Below are 17,447 nucleotides of genomic sequence, written 5' to 3'. Positions count from 1 at the left end.
AAGCAGCGAGAGCTCATGCCTCAGGTGAAAGCGCCTGCTATTTCCATAGAGCAGTGTGTGTGTGTGTGCCTGCCTGCCTCTGCTACCCTGAATGAGCTGCAAGCGATCGTGTTCCTCATGGTGGTGGGCAGTCCTTGAGAGGGGGAGTGGAGAGGGAATGAGGGAGGGACCACTGAGTGAATCAACATCTCCCTCACTTGTTGAGGGGCAGTCAGTTAAACAGAAGGCACTCACTAGAACAGACACACACACGCTCACACACAGCACTCGCACTCTGGAGTAGCGCTTGGATTGGAGGGGGAGAGGGTGAACTGCACCTGTCCCACACACACACAAATCAACACACTCACCCAGGGGAGAGATCATTCGGCCCTATGTGTGGCTGGGACCAAAGCTTCTCGGTGAGTACGCTAGTCAATGGAGAAACAGGGACTTGTAGAGAAAAAACGTTTGATTTTGGAATTTTCACTTTTATTTTAAGGAAAACATTTATTTAATTTCTTCGTAAATTATATTCGTTTTGAGGATTTTTAAAATTGTGTGTTACATTAGTTTTGCTTGTAATAGTTGAACAAGCACTTTTCTAAATGAAACCAGTGACAACGAATATGAAGGTTTATTTTAGGAGTTATTTATGTAAGTCAAAGTTTTCTCCTTGTTTGTCAGGCCACTCCATTATGCAATGAGTTTGTTAAACTTTCAGTATATTGTTGAATATAATATTTAAATTATTAATATCTTATTGCAGTTTGTCCACTTCAGCTGAATTGTTTGAATTATTAAAATTCTAAAATTGTCATTGCTACATTTAAAAAATAAAAAATAAACTATATCAGTTGTGTTTATCGAATATTTTAACAGAGATGTGTATGTGAGAGTTGAATAAATCAGTTGCTTTTGGCCAGGTTCTCAGTTTCAGTATTCGTTTTGCACAGCTGTCATAGAAAGACTAATTTATTAGCAGGAACAGATTTTGACTAGTGTTTGGTATTATATTTATCTATATATTTAAATCCCTTTCAAAGGATATTCATGATATCAATGTACAATAAATAAAATCACAATATTAATAAATAGTTTGAAATGATCTACTCTACATTGAAACGGAATATCCTATTTGTATTATCATTTCATGTATGTAATTACTTGGGATATTGTTTGTAGTACAATTTTATTTGAAATTAATGTTGGAAAAACATTTTGAGAAAGTGATTTGTTGTTCTGTTACTCTTCCGGAAGTTAATTAATTACACTAGTCTCCTCGGAGCCTGTTTTATCGGCTTGAGTGAATTTAGGGTCATGTTTAATTTGGTCAAGGCTTGGGGAATTTTGTCAAGCTTTTAGTTGTGGTTTAGTTTTGGAGATTGCTGGAGGGTTGAGTAGATCTCTGTTGGGGTTATGGTACGTTTTTCCTGAATTATATGTGAGTGACACCGTATAAGGTTGCATTTCAGTCTATCATTGGCCTTGAAATTGGACAATCTTTGTAGCGTATGATCATTCATTCTACGGACACTGTGTTTTTGTTGTGGGACAAGGATGTGTGTGTGAGATGGTCTTGGGTGGGGAGCGTTTGAAGTTTGTTTGTGCTGCTGTGGCCCCCCAAATGGAAAGGTTTGGCACTCCCTCCCGACTGATCCCACACACACACGGATGATTTGCCTGTTCCGCTGCTCTGCCACTCTGCTTCCAATTTTAGCTCCATTCAGACGTAGACAGGACTTCCTTCCCCTGTTTGTGACTATTTTTCCACCCTGGGGGGAGAGGGCTAGGGACAGTGAGAGAGCATAAGGGAGAGGGGGATAAAGAAAGAAACAGGAGGATTAAGAGACTTATGTTGACAGTTTGACAAGGAGGGAGAATGAAGAAGGGTAGGCTAGATAGAAGTAGAGTTGGACAGAGAGGGAGAAGGGTACAGAGGGAATGAAGATAGTGAGGGAGGGTAGAGACCGAGGGGTAGCGTGGCTGGCCCTGACCTTATGCCATCTTACATAGCCCACGGAATGGACTCACAGCTTGGCTGCCATTGGTTAGGCCGTGTCAGCCTATCTGCACAAGTCATTGGTCAATCTGTCTTTCCCCGAGACACTAGCCGTATACGCATACAGTATATAATACATACTCTTGGGTCACAACTCATCTGTAATAAAAAAAAGGGATATACTTTTCACTCTGGACTCAATAAGTGTTGTTATTAATTTTTTTCTGTAACTTATTTGAATAGAGTTGACGGTTTCCTGTGATTGAGTGTTTCCTTCTAAGTAGAGAGTAGAGGGGATTAGACTGTCCTGGGCTGGAGGCTAGTGGGGTCGGTCGACAGTGGCTCTTGTTCCCACAGAGAGAGCACAGACACTGTCTGCTTAGTCAGCCAGTCTCAAAGGAACTCGCCACTCACTGACTCATACTGGATAATAACACTCCCCTCTCTCTCTTTTTCTCCCCTTCAATTTTTTTCCTTTCTCCTTCTCTCCATCTCGGTCTTTCTCTTTCTTTTTTTCTCACTCGCTCTCTTATCGCTATCCCTTTCTCTCAGGCTACCTCTCATAGCTCGGCCATGTTGACTACTGAGGGGGCCCACACTGTAGAGCACGACAACGTCAAGATGGACACCGAACCCCATAGGGACACGGAAACCCAGATGGACACGAGATCCAAAATGGCCACCGACACAGACTCTAAGATGGAGGAGGCGGACATGATGAAGTGGACGGAGGTGGAGTTTGAGGAGAAGTGTACCTACATCGTCAAGGATACTCCACGGGAGGCAGGGACAGAGAGCAAGGGGTTAACGAGAGCAGAGGCCTCACTGCCTCGTAACCTGGCCTTCAAACAACTAGCTGATTCCAAAGAGGTAGGAAGACACACACACACACACACCATCTGTAAACCCATATGCTCCCCAAACTCACATGACTCAACTGTAGGTAATATATGACAGCAGGAGAAGTCTCAGCCAGGGGGGGATTGTGGTGAGGAGGGTGTCTCATTGTAAAAGATCACACACAGGAGCACGGCGATGACCTGTGTGTGTTGTAGGAGCGGTGTGTAAGCCCAGTGTGGAGGGGAATTCACACACACTCTCTCGGAGGTGTGATGCAGGTTGCTACAGAGCCTCTGCAGTGAGAAATGAGCTCCCACCCATCCATGAAGAGTCATTAATCATACTTAACCATGATGTTGACGGGAGATTCATCAACACATCCTGATAACCATTTACCCTACCTGTCTCTGTGTCTATCCCTCTGTTCTCACACTAGTCAGTCCTACACTAGACCAGACCCAGTTCTCCCTACCTACATGCCTACCTCTGTCCAGATATCAACCTCTTCACAACCCAAACTGATTCCCAGTCAGTCTAACCGTTGAACCCTGTAGAATAAGTGTGACGAGGGGTCATGAGAGTAGGTGGGGAGCGTTTTGTGGTTTTAACCTGATCAAGACCGCATGATTTGGTTGCAATGAATAGATTTTCTTGTCATTGCTCATCTGTTTCTTATCACCCTGTGTGTGTGAGAATGAGTGTTTCCCACCACGTTTGTTTACGACCTGATACGGTATCCGTCAATATTTATCACCTTCACAGAAGCGACCACTAAGATTGAGGGAAAATAAGAGAGGAAAATGAGAGGATGTGGACAGAGTATAGCATTACCAGTGATGAAAGGATATTGACTTAGTCATTTAGGGAGCATTGTAAAGTCGGTTAATAAGTTATCCTCAAAACACCCCTAATCTTGAAGTGGTCTGGCCCTGGGATGGAAATGGGGATTTCCCAATCCTTTAGGGAGGGTGTTTGTGTAGGATATGCATGAAGGGGATAAGGGTGTGTGTGTGCGTGCAAGTGTAGTCTGTGTAGGGGGTTTGGTGAATACATCAGAGTTTATCATGGTTAGGAGATTAGCTGAACGTCTAGGTTTGATAATCCCTCATTTTCAGACGGATGCACTTCCCTTGCTGTTCTTCCTTCCTCCCTCTATTTCAATTTTTTTTTCAATTATTTTGAAAGGAACAACAGCGCTTTAATATCAGGTGTGGATCTCTTTCTCCTTTAAGGTGAACAGTCTGAGGTGAGTTGTTTTGATGTGGTAGGGTGTGTTGTGTGGTTAGCAGAGTGGGTGTCGTAAAGGGTGTCAGAGGGAGTGGCCCTGTGGTCAATTAGAAAGGAACAGAGGCGAGAAGGGGGAGATGCTTTGTGGCATAACCTGGGTGAGATGGAGGAAATAGAACTCTTTCCCTCAAGGTGTCTAACTCTTCCTGTTGGCACTGGATAAGGGTTAGGTGTGTGTTTGACTATGTTCACACACTTAAAACACACAGCAAATGTGTCTTGAGGAAAAAGTGTGGCAGTCAAATTCCCAGCCTAGGCCACTGGTTTTTCTTGTACAGAGTAGTAATTATATATACACACACACAGAGAGAGAGGCAGCCTTGTTTGTTGATTTGAGCATGATGATGGGTTCTTCCGGCCGTCTTCATGTGAAGACTGTGACCTCCTGGCAGGATGTGATAACGTAAATCCTCTAACCACCGAACATACACACACTGCAACTAATGGTCTTTATCGCTGTCCTGTAGGTGATTGGAGTGGCCAGCAGAGAGTACATCCCCAAAGGAACACGCTTCGGCCCCCTGGTGGGTCAGAGCTACACTGCAGACAGCGTCCCCAAAGACGCCAACAGGAAGTACTTCTGGAGGGTGAGTGGTTTTCCCTCCTGTCCACTAACACACACACACACAGCGAGCGCTTCACTTTCAGTAAAAGACAGCCACAGAGGAAGAAAAACAATCATAGGTCATTTCCTGTTCCACTGACTGACTTGGTGTGACGTCACGGCCAGGGTCTCTGTGTTCTTCAGAAGTGTGTGTGGAGACGGAAGGGGTTTTCTCTCTAATCATTCTGAGACTAAGGCTCTCCACTCTGTGTGTGTGTGTGTGTGGTGCATACTTGTCGCTGTAACACACACCCTCAACTCCTATTTCATCATGATAAATCTGCTGGGTAAAGCCTGTTATTCAGTAGTGGTTGTCTGATCAGTAAGTGTGGCAGCTAGTACAGTAAGAACTGTAGTGGAACAATGGAGGAGTAATATGACAATTTTACACTGTACACAGGAACAGGGCTACGGCGTCATCGTTCCGGGAAGTGACAATGTAGCACTCATACACACACAGGCACTCACCTAGATTCAACAACATCCCAAAGCTATGTGTTCCATTCATGTACCTCGCTCAGGCAAGACACAGAGTTATAGACCTCTCTCTCTCGTTGATGTCCACAATCAGATGGAGAGAGTGGTCTGAGTGGAGAGAGGGGGAAGATTCAGAATGAGTGTCGGTGCCATTGTCGGTGTGACGTATTCTCTGACTCAACTCTTTTGGATGTGTATAAGAGAGGCTCCTACTCTGTCGGTCTCGCCATCCCTCAGTCTGTATAACTGGCTATAAGGTCTGGAGTGGAGGGGGAGAGAGATTTAACGAGTCTACACTTTAATGATATTACACTCACGCTGCTGATAATATGATTCGTCAACATATTTAGCCGTTACTCAGCACTGTTTTTCTGGAGCGTTCTAAACTTGCCATTGAGACTTCCTTGCCTGTTAACCTTTGACCATTTCCCGACTCTCCGTCTCCTCAGATCTACTCGGAGGGCGACTTCCACCACTTTGTGGACGGCCTGGACGAGGAGCGGTCTAACTGGATGCGCTACGTCAACCCGGCCCACTCGGCGGGGGAGCAAAACCTGGCGGCGTGCCAGAATGGCACGAGCATCTACTTCTACACGGTGAGGGCCATCCCCCCTGGCACCGAGCTGCTGGTGTGGTACTGCCCAGAGTTCGCTCACCGCCTCCACCCGCCTTCTGAAGAGCTCATGATGCAGAAACTCAGTAAGTCCTATCATATGAAACCTTATTACATAGATGTTATTCAATGATAATCATATACTGTATGGAATGATTTATTACATAGTAATAACGCTGTATCCTTGGAAGTATAGTATACAATTGGTATTATGTTTAACTTTCAATGGTCTTGTGTGTGTGATTTTATTTAGCACCTACCTACTCAGTGTTGGTGTGTGTCGTGAGAGTGTATATTTGTGAGAGCCTGACAGTATTTCTGAGGGGAGCCACATCTCCTTCCTCTCTGAACATCTGCCTGGCATTAACACACACAGCCCCTTAACCTTTCATCTCTGCCAGCGCCACCATTGCATGTGTGTGATCACTAGTCATAAAGTGAATAGTCTAAATGCAAATATGAATATGTGTGAGGAAGCAAAAAAGAGTGAGAGCACCAGACAGAGTTAGAAGGGGAGGAAGGAGCCAGCATTCTGCCTCCAGGTGTGGTAGGTAGTGACTCCAGTTCCCCGGGAGATACACATCTCCTGGGGCAGAGACACAGGGGCCTGGGCCCCCTCATGGTACTGGCTCCTAGTTTTTCTCTATGGCCCCTGTAATTAAACCACCCCACTACCACAGGGACCTCTGTTGACCTGGGAATGACATCATACTTACCTTTCTCTTCTCTCTGTCTCGGTCCATCTCTCTCCCTGTGTCTTTCTCCATTAACCCAGTCATAGTAGAACCAGACGTGTGTTTGGTTGGTTGTGTGAGTCAGCAGAACTGGCTGGTCTGAAATGACTGAACTGGAGCTCTTCTCCCACTCGCTCTCCTCTTGGTGTGACAGCTGTTGTTTTTCTCCATATTTGTGTGTGTGTTACATGCTTACACAATCAGCCTTCCTTAAAACGACAATATGCTTTGCACAGACACATGGCACCTGTTTAGCATTTCCTGTTCTAAATGTGTATGCGTTCAAACACATACTATCCTACGCACACCCTCTCCCTTGCATGCAAGGACACACATACCCGGAAAGGCATTTCATTCCAACACACTCACTCTTTTAATCTCAAAAGTGTGTGCGTGCGTGTGTGATGTGCTGACGGCTCCTTGGCCCTTCTCCTTAATTTATTTGGCACTTTAAAAGTGGAGAGACGGAGGGAAGAGAGGAGAGGAAGAAAAGCGTCCCCTCCATTGACTACTTGAACTTCCTGGCGGCGGGGCCGTGCTGACAGATTGATATCTCCAAGATGGCCACCCTGTTTGTTTTCTGAAAGAAAGGAGGGCTGGGAGTGGTGTTATCTGAGGGGGAGGACAGGGAAGAGGAGAGGGGGGAGGCACTGATAACCTCTGTGTTTACACACTGCCGCTGTAGTGGTGTGGGGGTCACTGTGTGTGTGTTGAAAGTCTGTCGAGTAATTAAGTGCTGGAAAGCTTAATGTATATACACGTTATTGGACACACACACACAGATTTGTGACCCTCTAGTAAAAGTTCAATGGGTAGTAAATGGATGGGATTATTGATGTCCACTCTAAATCCCAACTGATGGAGGTTTAACAGGTGAGGATGTGTTAACCGACATGCAGAGGCTTTTAGCGTGTGTGTGTAGCCTGGAAGCGCTTGCAGTAATCCCATCTTTCATCATGTGGAGGTGACAGTAGGTGCAAGGGAGGAGGAAGCTCTCCCAGTTAACCTTTGACCTGGAAACAATAGCAAACTAGAAGGAATCCTGGGTGGTTGTTTTTACTTCTACCTAAAGGACTGATAAAAGTCCAAAGGTGTAGGATAGGAAGTGTGTTTTTGTGTTCATGGAATGTGATTGAAGGGTCCTTCTTTGGGTCGTGAGTGTGCATGCTGGAGATGATGAGCAAACCTATCAGACAAAGGAAGTGTCAAGAGTGTGTGTGTGTGATTGAGAGAGTCAGGTGGAGGGCAGGTTGAGGCCAAACTTGAGAGGAAACTTTCAATCAGCCCTGCCCCCATTTGGATTCTATCTTGATTTTTATCTGCCCCCAGACCACCACCACCTCCCACACACACACACACACACCCTGCCCCGAGGCAGCTGTCACGCCTCACTTCCTGTCTTTTAGCCCTCCATGATCGTTCGTCAAATCTGTCACGCTAATTGAACCACTGTTACAGTGTTCCTAACCCCCCTCCACAGCTGAAAGACCATTATTTCTCCTAAGGTAAAGACATGTCTAGATAAGTTTTTCCTGTGCGCAATTCTCCTGACACCAAGTCAAAGGGAAACGTGGTCTTCAGTCAGAGGGAGAACAGTGCGTCTGACCTCTCTCTCTCACTCCCTCTACAGAGCAGTCTCTGCTGGAAGCCAAGCAGCAGGCCAGTGAGGAGCATGTCAGCAGCAGCAGCGCCCCAGTCAAGATAGAACACAGTGTCTCCTCCATCCTCGGGGGCCCCACCACCTCTAGCAAGAAGGAGCCCAGCCGGCCACTGGCCACGCGACCCCGCTGTGCTGACAGCCCCGATCGGCCCCTGTACCCCCGTGCCCTCTACCCCCCATTCCGCCCCCACCCTCATCTAACGGAAGAGTTCCTGAGCCTTAAGACCAGCCCGGTACAGTTTTGTTACACAGCAATCAGATCACCAGGCAACCAGTCGTCGGCGACCCCGAGTCCGTCGGCGCGGAGCAGTCCGGAGAGTAGCCCCGATGGTAGCCCCGCAGCTCCCCAACCCACACACCAATCCACCTCTTTTTACTCCCGAGGTTTGGGTCCCTTCCCAGGCTATTCTCCACCAGCCGCCCCCCTTTCCTCACCCTTCTACCCTCCCGGCCCCCACTACTCCCGCTACATGCTACCCCACCACTACCCACTACCTGGGGGTGGGGTGCCCGCTGTCGGGGGAATGTTTCCAAGAATGTACCCTCTCTTCAGCAGCCTGCTGCCCCCCAACATGCCCCTGCTGCCTGGGGAGGCGGGGAGCAGGTTCTTACTACCTAACTCCTCCCACCCCTCATTCTCCACCCACCGGGACTTCCTCCTCTCCGCCACCACCAGTGCCTTCTCAGCCGCCACCACCCTCAGGGACAAAGCCGGCCCCCACTACCCCCATCACCCTTACTCTGGCCATGATCATCCTCACCCACACGGGCACCCCCACGCCCCCACCAGCGGCTCACCTACAGCGGGCACGGCGGCCCCTAGCGAGCACATGCCCACCAAGCCTACCTCAGCCCTGCTGGGCAGTGCCAGCGGCCGGCAGGAGGAGGCCATAAACCTGAGCAAGATGAAGCGTGGTGGTGGCTCTACAGGCTACAAGACCCTGCCTTACCCACTCAAGAAGCAGAACGGCAAGATCAAGTACGAGTGTAACGTCTGCAGCAAGACCTTCGGCCAGCTCTCTAACCTCAAGGTGAGACTGGAGACATTCTGTTCGCTCCCTTCATTCCATTCATCCAGATTACTTTGTGTTCCCTTGCATTGAACCCAACTGACGTAACGTTGTCCCTGCTGTGTGTAGGTGCACTTGCGTGTCCACAGCGGTGAGCGGCCCTTCAAGTGTTCGACCTGCACTAAGGGCTTCACCCAGCTGGCCCATCTGCAGAAACACTTCCTGGTGCACACTGGAGAGAAGCCCCATGAGTGCTCGGTAAAGACCACCACCATATGCTAGTTGCTAAGTCTGTTAAGCTAGCTAGCTGCTGCATATACATAAGCAATGCTGAACTTCCTCCTCTAACCCTTCACTTGTCCTCTTTCCCCCCAGGTGTGCCATAAGCGCTTCAGCAGCACCAGCAACCTAAAGACCCACCTGCGCCTCCACTCGGGTGAGAAGCCCTACTCGTGCAAGCTCTGCCCTGCCAAGTTCACTCAGTTTGTCCACCTCAAGCTGCACAAGCGCCTTCACTCCCGCGAGCGGCCACACAAGTGCCCCCACTGCCACCGCCACTACATTCACCTGTGCAGCCTGCAGCTACACCTGAAGGGCTACTGTCTGGCTGCCGTCACCTCCTCAGGTGGCCCCACCCCCAGCCCCTCCACCCAGGAAGAGCTCCAGCGCATCAATGAGGAGATTGAGCGCTTCGACATGAGCGACCACGCTGAGAGGCTGGACCAGCTCCAGGGAGGGGTTGAGGTTGAGGCTGTCCTGGAGAAGCAGGTCCTGGGGATGCTGTGGAGGGAGATGGACCTCAAGACCTCCGGCTACCACCACCACAAGGGCGGCGCCAGTGAGCTCCAGTCTACAGGTTACGGCCTCTACAATTCAGTCAATGAGACGTCGGTTATCAAACTGCGCCGAAGCAGTCCGCTTCTTCCTTCCAACGTCACGATCAAGCAGGAGTCCGAGGAACAGGCTTGAGCTCACCGTTTGAAGGACGTTGAGTCAGACTGTGGCTCTGAGAACTTGGTTAGCAGGAGCAACGAGTGTAAATATATTTTGATGGTTGTAGCGACTGGGGTTTTCAAACTTTCAGGGACTTATGTACTCAGGGCTCCAAGAGACACTGTCCCCAGATTACTTAACTGTTCCACTGTGTCCTACACTTAAGACAGGACAATCATCCACCCATATCATTGTTATTATTACTGTTTCTTTTCAATTTTATTTTTGTTGAATTTATTATAACCTCCTTAATTTATTATGCAATTATTCTGTCTTCGAAAAGCAATATGTGGAAGTGATGTTTACAATGACCAGGTAATTCATTGTAATTTACTGTTTGTTTTTCTGATTTTGATTTCACTCTGGGGCCATTTCTTTGTAGATACTTTCTCTCTCTGCCTGTATCCATCCTGTGTGACCTGTTGAGAAGCAGGGGTGCCTACTTTTATTTAAAAAAAATGTATTTAAACAATATAGCAGGTTAAAAAGGGTCAAAGGTCGCAACTTTGTTTTGCCAAAGGTGAACATAAACTTTTGATTAGAAAGAAAAGGCATTGCTTGACCTTCTGACCCTTCCAGCAAGCTTCTCTATGTCCACACTCATCCTGAGTTCTGCAAAAAAGGGCATTTTTTGTTTTATGTATTTTCAACAACGGTTACCTCAGTGTGTGTGTATGATTGTATGCCTGTGAGTGTGAGTATGTGTGTGTGTATGATTGTATGCCTGTGAGTGTGAGTATGTGTGTCTGTACGTTCAGAGGGAAGCTGAAGGAGAGTGTGTTTTCTATTTATTGCTTTTGCTACTTGAAGAAGAAACCAAAATGAACTGGAGTTCATCTCCACATGATCCAAAGAGCAGGAAAGTCTGCTCAATATGTAGCATATAAAGACTGCGAGTCCAGGAATCCTTCCCCCCCCAACAGTCCAAGGGAACTTCAATACACTGTTAATAGCAAAAGGAGACACTGTAAAGTTTACTTGGCTTTAGTTTCAAACACACCAAAAAGAGACTTATATTATTGAAAAGAAGACCAAGAGAATACTGTTTGTCTGTGATGAAGTGTTAGCTCTTTAGCTGTGGTTTTGTTTGAGAAAAATGTATCCCCCTTCTCATTTTTAAATGGCACAGACCAAAGCACCTTGGCCTTCTTATGCACTGGCCCCTCCCCTTTATGACTTAAGTGCTGGTGCTTGCTCCTCCCACTATTCAATATGATTGGACTGTTATAATGGCTTTAAGACGACATATGGTTTGTCTCCATAGCAACTGTGAGCCCAGGCCGGTGACCTGGAAGCAGTTGCACATCAGCCCCCATCCCCTCGCTTTTTTCTCTCTCCCTCCAACCCTGAAGTATGACCAAAGCATCCCCTTTCATCTTTAGCCCTAGAGGAGAAAAAAATACTGTCTCTGTTTACATACTCGTTTACATTGTTATTTATGTGCAAAATGTAAATTTATGATAAATGTCCACAGTTCTAATCTGACTATTTTGTGTGACTATTTTGTTTTCATCTGCCTCCTGTTTTGGGTATTGTGCTTTAGGAGAAGCAGCTAGTAGACATTAGGGTCTCAATATTCTATGGCTTCCGGTAGATCATGTTGCTTCCACCTCATGTAGCCCCAGATCAGTGATCATGGAGGAAAGGACAGAAGGAGAGGTAGCTAGTTAAAACTAATGAGACACCACTTTGCCTCGGACAATATGAGGCATCATCAAAGTGGTAAGCATATGCCTTTTGGTTTAGATCAAGACACTGAAAGAAGTTCCAAGGGATGGAATGAATGGAGAATAGTGCATTTAGAAGAGGCACAAACCTTTCCTGTGACATCAACACAAGATTTCTATGAATGTTCTAGTCATGTATGCATGGTCGGTATGTAGTAAAGAAGAATGGAGGTTTGTCATTTTTGCGGGCCGTGCAAAGCTAAAAGACAGGAAAAGGAAATAGGAGTACATTTGGAACACCTCCCCTTGCCCCACGGCAATAGTAACTGTGGTCTGTATTTTATCCTCAGTTTAGCCTGCACTATTTCCTCATGAGCAGACCCTCATTGAAAAAGTGAATAATTCAATACAGACTGCAGGCTCTGCACAATCAAACCCAGTGTAGTATACACAGCAGCATAACATGACCATGAGGAAAACGGGTAAGTAAAACAGCAGAATGGTTTTGGGCAGTGTAAAAACAAAAACTAGACATCCCCTTACTCTGGTTTCAGAGTAAGGCACAAGCCGGCAACTGCCAAAATAAAGGAAACACCAACAACGTGCTTAAAGGGGTTGAGTGGACCTAAACTATAACAGATCTGCTAGAACCCTCGTTTACTTGTTTCCTTTATTTTGGCAGATGCCTGTACGTAGGCCTACAAGGCACAATCATGAACAAGCTCTATTATAATGTAAAAGTTAAGCTAGCTAGCACAGCTGGTGAGCTATTCATGTTTCTGACCTAGCATTTATTTGGTTTATTTCAAGACTAGCTGGAATGTAGCCAGTACCATTTGCCTATAAACTTGCTCCTGTTTGTGAATCTTCTGCATTAGCAAATAAGAACTGTCGTCTGGGTTTGTAGCGTAGCCTACGTGCTCTTTGTCAAACCAAAAATATCCTGTGCTCTCACCTTCTGACTCAACGGTTTTCGCTTTAACGTAGCATGGGCTATTTGGTCTCTCTCCAACAGCCTATTATTACCATCAGGGAAACTGAACAATCAGATGTTGACACAGCAAGTTCCACTGCATTAGCTAGCATGACTTAGGGATGGTACTTTTTGTGGGCGAAAACAGACTTACCGGGCTTCCCTACACCTAACTGGGGACCGCACCTCAACTGGTTGGTAGTGTGAGTAACACGTTTATGGTGTTGTCAAACATTGTGAAATTAAATACTTTTTGGTGGAATCACACTTGAGACACGCACACATTGATGCTATTCATGTTACTAAACGAACATTGGATGTAATCTCTTAAACTCAGTTGGCAACAAGTTGCCTCATAAAACAGTATGGCTCTGGACCTTACAACTCTCTCCCTCTCTTTCATTCTCACAGACACACACACACACTCTGGCTGTGTGACAGAGGAGTAAATATAGCTAAGCGATAGTTTACATACAAATACACACAAAAGGGTCAGTTGTATTTAGCGTCTCCATCTACAAGTTAATGTTCTCGCCACAAGACTCCTTGCTTATGTGCACTTAGTTTCTATCAATGAAACCGTAGACGAAACAGACGCCCAGACACACACACATACGCACACTATGAAATACCGACTTGTGAGTTTCGTTCCAGCATGACGCCATCGATGAGGATGTTTCCGGAAAACAAACCCTAGCTTTGCCGTAAATATACTGTAACAAGGACTGCATTACGCAAGCAGAAGGGGGGTCATCAAATTCAATGGGATGTGATTCAAAAGTGATACATCTCTCTCCGCCTCATAGAACTTCCCGAACCTGTCCCCTTTAGCCCATCTTGACAGGAAGTCGACCCCATTTTAGGATGAAAACAGAAACCAGATGAGGACCAGAAGAGGCGAGCCGTAGTTACAGATAAGGACCAGAACACATGGTGACCGGGTCATATGGACCGCAGAGAAGGGAGAAATTATGAGAAGTACAGTACAGTTGGTAACTTGAACACATGGACAGACCGCTGTGCAACTAGCATCTGGGAAACAAGAGGAACTGTGGTTGAATACAAAGGAGCAGCAAATGAAGCTCCTCTGTCCCAATGAAGCTAGAGGCTGAACAAAGATGGCTGCAGCGATGTAGTGCTGAGTCACCACCATTGAGGTGGCATGTGTCTAATCTGCATATGTGTGCAAGCATGTGAGTGTGTGTCTATACGAGGTGCAGATTTCTCACAGATGTATTTATTTATTTAACCTTTATTTAACTAGGCAAGTCAGTTAAGAACAAATTCTTATTTACAATGACGGCCAAACCCTCCCCTAACCCGGATGACACTGGGCCAATTGTGCGCCACCCCAGGCTTGAATAGATTTGCTGAGACACCCAAAAAAACGAATTTATATGAATTAACGTCTTTACATAACCATGAGAAAGGACCTGAATATGGATTAGGCCTATAAATTTAGTATGGCCACTTTTTTTTATAACATTTTAGTTTAAGTAGGTCTAACGTGATGATATAAAAACATAAAGTGCATATTTTTCTCTAATGACCATGTAATAAAAACATTGCAACTCACCATGTCGCTGAATCAGTGGGAACCCTGAGCTTGTTTCCCGGCAACAAGACGGTCCCATCTAGGGGTGATGGGAGACAGTGACATCCGGGTGTTCCTTATGTCCAGTCTTTTCTCTGAAAGAGGAATCTGCAGCGGCTCTCGGAACTCAAACACTCTGGCAAGCGATCTCTCCCTGGATAGCCTCGTTAGATAGCCTATCTCCACATACTACGCACAGGGGGCTTGGAGCATGCGAGCCACCTGTTGCAATAAAGCCATATTTTAGGTAGGACTCATATTTTCTATTGAATTAGGCTTTTTTTTTTTTTGCAGTCTCGGGCTCAGCTGTCTCTGCATTATCAACATCGTCGTTGGGCCTTTACCTTCCTTACCCCTTCCGGAGAAGCGCTCCAGCGCCGTTTGTTTGTTTATATTTATGTCAGCTAACGTAGCTAGCTAGTACAAAGTTGGCGGACAACACCGCTCACGCAGACCGTGATGAACTTGCCGCGCGCGCGTTTCTCAAGTTCAAAATCTGTAAACTGTTGTGGGCATGACAGAGATATTAGTGGTGAGAAAAGGACCAACAGACTGCACCAAGTTGAATGTAATTACTGCTCAAATAGCCTATAATTCTTATTTTATTTGATCAATAAAAAAAAAATATATATATTTATCCTTTCTGTGTCCTTTCTGGACCGGCCTGGTGGTTGGGGACAGCTGCCTTACGGGACTATTGGTCCACAGATTTGTCATCGGCCCTATCCAGATGACACAGATGGAGTAAGGATGGGAAGGGGAGTGAGTTGTTCGGGCATTATAGCAATTAGTGTTCAGCTGTGTGAATTTACGAGCCACATGTGAAGACCTCCGATTAAGAATTATGATTACCTTCCCTCGCTTCCTGCCACCATACACTGCTCCTTTTGCCTCCCTCCCTCGATCCTGGCTCAGACACTGTACGTGACACGCACACATAAACTCTCTCCATACCACATCATATGCACATATGCAAACAATATCCTCGCTACTTCAATGAGAGCGGTTATGTATTATGTGTGACTGTAATTGTGTGTGAAGGGGGCTTATATCTGGTGCTATATATCAATGTGGATTAGTGTAGTGTGAGTATGTATGGGTTTTGTGAGCAGGGCCTAAATTAACACATGCCACCTGCCAAATGCAGGTAGATTTTGGCATTGGTGGGTAAGGTGTCTAGTTCACCAGCCACGTTGGAGGGTGGTGGTCAGGGCTCCACAGTGCGAGCATTTCACTCGCATTTATGAATATAAATAGTAAAGTATGATCACATGTATAGCTAAATAAGTAGCTGTTTTCAAAGTATTTCAGCTGTTTTGTTTCATAGCTGGTAAATTAAATGCACAAAGTCAAAGAACTACAAATCCTACAGACCAGGGTTTCCCAACTTTTCTTTTGCCCTAGTCCTACACAGCGGATTCAAATAATCAAAGTTTGATGATGAGTTGGCTATTTTAATCAGCTGTGTAGTGCTAGGGCAAAAACCAAAACGTGCACCCAGGGGGGCCCCCCAAGACCGACTTCGAGAAATCCTGCAAGTATAGCCTATCCCTCCTCACGCTGCAACACTGCCTGGCATTGTGCACGTGAAGAGCTGAGAGAAATATTCGTTTTTAGAAGCATTGTGCACAGGCATAAAAGTTTATCTAATTTACTTGAAACACACGTCTTCTGAAATTATACTTTGTCCTTGTGTTTCTTGGCTATTTACATGGTTTGGTTCAGAAGTTTGGTTATTTTTCAATGTTTGCGTTTCAACTGCTAGGGAAGAGAAGACAACGCGGCTACTAGTCAAATCCTAAATCTTACAGGCACATGACTCCCTAGTCACGTTACCACGGTAATCTCCCACCCCTTTTTTGTTGGTCAAAATAACGTTTTAATGAAAATATGTAATTTATTGGTATTTTAATATGTTGGTAACAGTTTTGTAAAAGCAATTAGGCAAGCGAGGCTGTGCTGTATCATGTTCGGCCCGGGGCGATAGCAAAGGACCAGTCAACCCATCTACCTGTGACTGTATTTATGATACAGATCCGCCTCTTGTTCCCAACCGCTTAATTATCCACCCCATTTTCGAACGGTGCAATAGGCACAGCCAAAAAACGGAAGTGATGTATTTTTTATTTTTTATTAACAAATATCAACAAACAATATTCATTAATGTACAAGTTTTAATTGCCCCTTTTCATTGTAGTTAAAGTAGTGCCATACAGTTTAAATGTATTTATAAAGTGAAAAAAATAGATTTTGAATTAGACCATTTGCATTTGTGACCTCCCAATCTTAAAAGTGTAGATGAACATAGTCTCATCTGTGATACTTTGGTTAAGACTCAGGTCACAAAAAAAATATGAAATTAAACAATATACCACATTAATTTTCACTAGTAATACATTTGTTTTAGAAACATTACTAAGCATTCTCATCCGTTTTCTTGGTGTAACTATTGGCAAAAACATTTTTATTTTGGCTGATAAAAAAATCTGAGTGGCTGGTGGATTCTTTTCATCTACGTAACACAGTGGCTGGTGGACCAAAAAGTGAATTTTAGGCCCTGTTTGTGAGTGCGTTTTACAAAACTTTTCATGTACTAAGATGGGTCATAGAAAAAGTCCCAATGGACTGTGGCTCAAGGGCATACTCAAGTAGCAAGAACATAAATATTTACATAATTGCATTTGGTTTATTTCAGGAGCTTTTTCAGGTTCCGAATTGGCTATCAGTGGGAAAAATACTGTTAGCAGTGAATCAACATTTTACATTTTTGTCACACAAAGACACAGACAGGGGCTGAGGGTCTAATTCTCTAGTCTATTAAAGACAAAGTACAGTCTTCCTCTTTGCACAGCCAGCTAGGAGCCACAACATCCAGTCAATACTTACTCACACTGACCCTGAGTCAGAGGCTACAACTGGGAAGTGGGTACAGTAGTTATTAGAGAAAAAGAGACAGAGAGGATACAGTAAGCTCAGCCACTGCGACTGAGACAATGATGGGAGGATGTAGATGA

The 17,447-nt window shown here is 45.5% G+C and overlaps 1 protein-coding gene across 1 annotated transcript; it reads left to right on the top strand.

Annotated features, from left to right (window-relative positions):
* Nucleotides 1–244: 244 nt before the first annotated feature.
* Nucleotides 245–10,906, top strand: LOC139405870 (PR domain zinc finger protein 1-like). The gene is made up of 7 exons (XM_071148308.1): nt 245–401; nt 2,534–2,851; nt 4,576–4,695; nt 5,639–5,888; nt 8,167–9,227; nt 9,336–9,464; nt 9,582–10,906. Exons 1-7 carry the CDS (start codon nt 375–377, stop codon nt 10,173–10,175), a joined length of 2,499 nt encoding a protein of 832 aa, XP_071004409.1. The 5' UTR covers nt 245–374; the 3' UTR covers nt 10,176–10,906.
* Nucleotides 10,907–17,447: the final 6,541 nt, after the last annotated feature.

Source organism: Oncorhynchus clarkii, chromosome 3, assembly GCF_045791955.1.
Source record: "Oncorhynchus clarkii lewisi isolate Uvic-CL-2024 chromosome 3, UVic_Ocla_1.0, whole genome shotgun sequence".
NCBI classification, from domain to species: domain Eukaryota; kingdom Metazoa; phylum Chordata; class Actinopteri; order Salmoniformes; family Salmonidae; genus Oncorhynchus; species Oncorhynchus clarkii.
Note: the sequence above shows the minus strand (reverse complement) of the source record. Positions and strands in the feature narration are given on the sequence as shown.